The sequence below is a fragment of the Arachis ipaensis genome, chromosome B06 (assembly GCF_000816755.2).
Source record: "Arachis ipaensis cultivar K30076 chromosome B06, Araip1.1, whole genome shotgun sequence".
NCBI classification, from domain to species: domain Eukaryota; kingdom Viridiplantae; phylum Streptophyta; class Magnoliopsida; order Fabales; family Fabaceae; genus Arachis; species Arachis ipaensis.
In genome coordinates, this window is record NC_029790.2 from 25545224 (window position 1) to 25547642 (window position 2419).

A 2419-nucleotide genomic window follows, 5' to 3' on the forward strand; every position below is an offset into this window, starting at 1 on the left:
AATTTTTAAATTACTTCTATCCTTTATCTTCAATCTCAATTCTACCATTTTTTTTTAATTTTAAACTTTTACAATTCTCACCACCACCAACCTGATCCCTTGATTACCACTGTTTCTCCTCTCCTTTTTCACTACCACCACTCATCGTCACCACCACCAACACTGCCATCATCACCCCTTAAAGGAATTTGTAGAAGACAACGAGTTTGTTGTGCTGACAAATAGGATTTATGTCGCGAACGGTTCATAGGAAGACGAAAGAAATAGCAGCAAGCCACCCAATAAGAAGAATCAATGTCTTGGAGTCGTCGTAATAGAAAGCGTAGTACAATTGGGCTGATGATTGCAAGGACAACGCTAAGGTTTTAAGGGAAGTTCTTGACACAGGTAACGAGAGAGCCAGTGTTGGCAAAGGACTGAAAGAGGGGAGGCAGTGATAATCAGGGGAGGTGCTGGTGGTAATGAGGGTTATGAAAATTTGGGATTTGGATAAGAAGAGATGGCGGTGGAATTGAGGATGAAGATAAAAGACGGGGATAATTTGAAAATTTTATTAAAAAGTCAACAAAAAATTAGGATTTTGGTACTTTTATCACACGAAACCCATCTTTCATGAGTATAACGTTAGTTTCCTTATTTGATGGGTACTTTTATCAGCATCGCAAAGTTCATGGGTACAAATGATTATTTTTCCTTTAAAATTTTATTCAAAAGAGTCCATTAATAAAAATTTTATTTGGAGTAAATGCTCTTTTTAATCCTTAACTATTTACTCAAAGGACAAAAAATCTATTCACAAGTTAAAAATTTTTTAATCGATCTCTGACTATCCAAGTAATTAGTCTAAATATCCTTTGTTATTAGTTTAAATGGTCTTTGTAAACGGTAACTTGCTAATAATGCGTCAAGGACCTCCTAGACTAATAACAGAAGTTGTTTAAACTAATATTTAAATAATTAAAAATCAACTAAAATTTTTCAAATTAAGAAAAAACACCTTATTTTCCAAGCAATAGTCATCAGAAATCGAAAATAGTATTTACTCTTTTATTTTGCTTAGTTTTATTTTAGTTGTTAAAGAAAACTAAAGCGAAATATTAATAAAATGACCCAAAAATATACTTTGCAATATATTGTCCCATGCTTTGCACAAAAAAAAAATGCCCTAAAAGTTTATTTAAGATTAGAATCAACCCATTTTGGAAAAACTAATTATACTTTTTTTAATATAATATTTTTTTTTCGATTTTTTCTCAGAGTTTTTTCTTTTTTTTTTTTTTTTTAGTTTTTTTTTCCTTTTTATTAGGATCCATTGCATTATTGCAAATAGATATCTACTTAGTATATGATCCATACGTATTGTCTATTGGATTTGGAGATAGAGCTATCAAATCCAAAGTTAGTGTCACGTGTACACTCTCACACAATATATTGATATCACTAACATAGTATATATATTACGTACCAATTATGTGTCTTTGTTTCTTTTTTTATGTCTAGTCTATTATTAAAAATAAAAACAATAAAGGTGATTTGATAGGGAGAAGAAGTAGTAGTAGTGATTCGAAGATCCCAGTTGCAATTATTTGCAAGCTAAGGGAGTGATCATGGATTCTCATAAACTAACGGCGCTTGTTGTTGATGATGATAGGATGGTACGAATTATCCATGGAAAGATGTTGAACAGTGTTGGGGTGAAAAATCAAGTTGTGCAAAATGGTAAAGAAGCCATTAATGTTCATCTCTCTGGTCAAAGCTTTGACCTAATTCTAATGGACCTGGATATGCCTATCATGAATGGCATCGAGGTAATTATTTATTTACATTTAATTAATTAACTATGTTCAATTACATGCACAATATTGTTTGATAAGAATATTCTTTACATATAATAATAATTTAATTTGTCTTTTTTAATAATGAGATTTATTTTGATTGATATATTATTAGGCAATAAAAGAACTTCGATCAATGGGAATTTGTAGTACGATTGCTGGTGTTTCAGCACGGTCAATGGAATCACATATTCAAGAATTTATGGAAGCAGGATTAGATGAATACTTAGAGAAGCCTCTAAATATTGCTAAGCTTACTTCATTCATTCACAAATTCTATGCTACAAATTAAACTCTATTTTAGTTATATAGTTGCATTGTTGGATAAGTCATGAAATTGAGGATGTGCTATTCACTAAGCTATATTGTTAGTTGATTGTTCTTATTGTTTTCTTTTTTAATTGTTTGGGGTTTGCATTATTTAGGTCTTATATTATATATGACTAGCTCGGACAGTTGACTTTAGTGAAGGAATTTCATTAACTGCCTCTTTTTTATTTTTATATATTCTCATGAAGATTTTGGAGTTTAGGTGTTTCAAGTTTCTGTGAATTGGTGTATTATGTATTATAAAAATATTTACA

General features: G+C 30.5%; 1 protein-coding gene across 1 annotated transcript; it reads left to right on the forward strand.

Moving 5' to 3' along the window:
• Positions 1475 to 2152, forward strand: LOC107646723 (two-component response regulator ARR22-like). Its single transcript, XM_016350887.2, has 2 exons — positions 1475 to 1808; positions 1951 to 2152. Exons 1-2 carry the CDS (start codon positions 1608 to 1610, stop codon positions 2125 to 2127), a joined length of 378 nt encoding a protein of 125 aa, XP_016206373.1. The 5' UTR covers positions 1475 to 1607; the 3' UTR covers positions 2128 to 2152.

Coding starts and splice junctions, on each gene's coding strand:
- LOC107646723 (XM_016350887.2), top strand. CDS start 1,608: ATGGATTCTCATAAACTAACGGCGCTTGTTGTTGATGATGATAGGATG. Junction 1,809..1,950: donor CTATCATGAATGGCATCGAG/GTAATTATTTAT, acceptor ATATATTATTAG/GCAATAAAAGAACTTCGATC.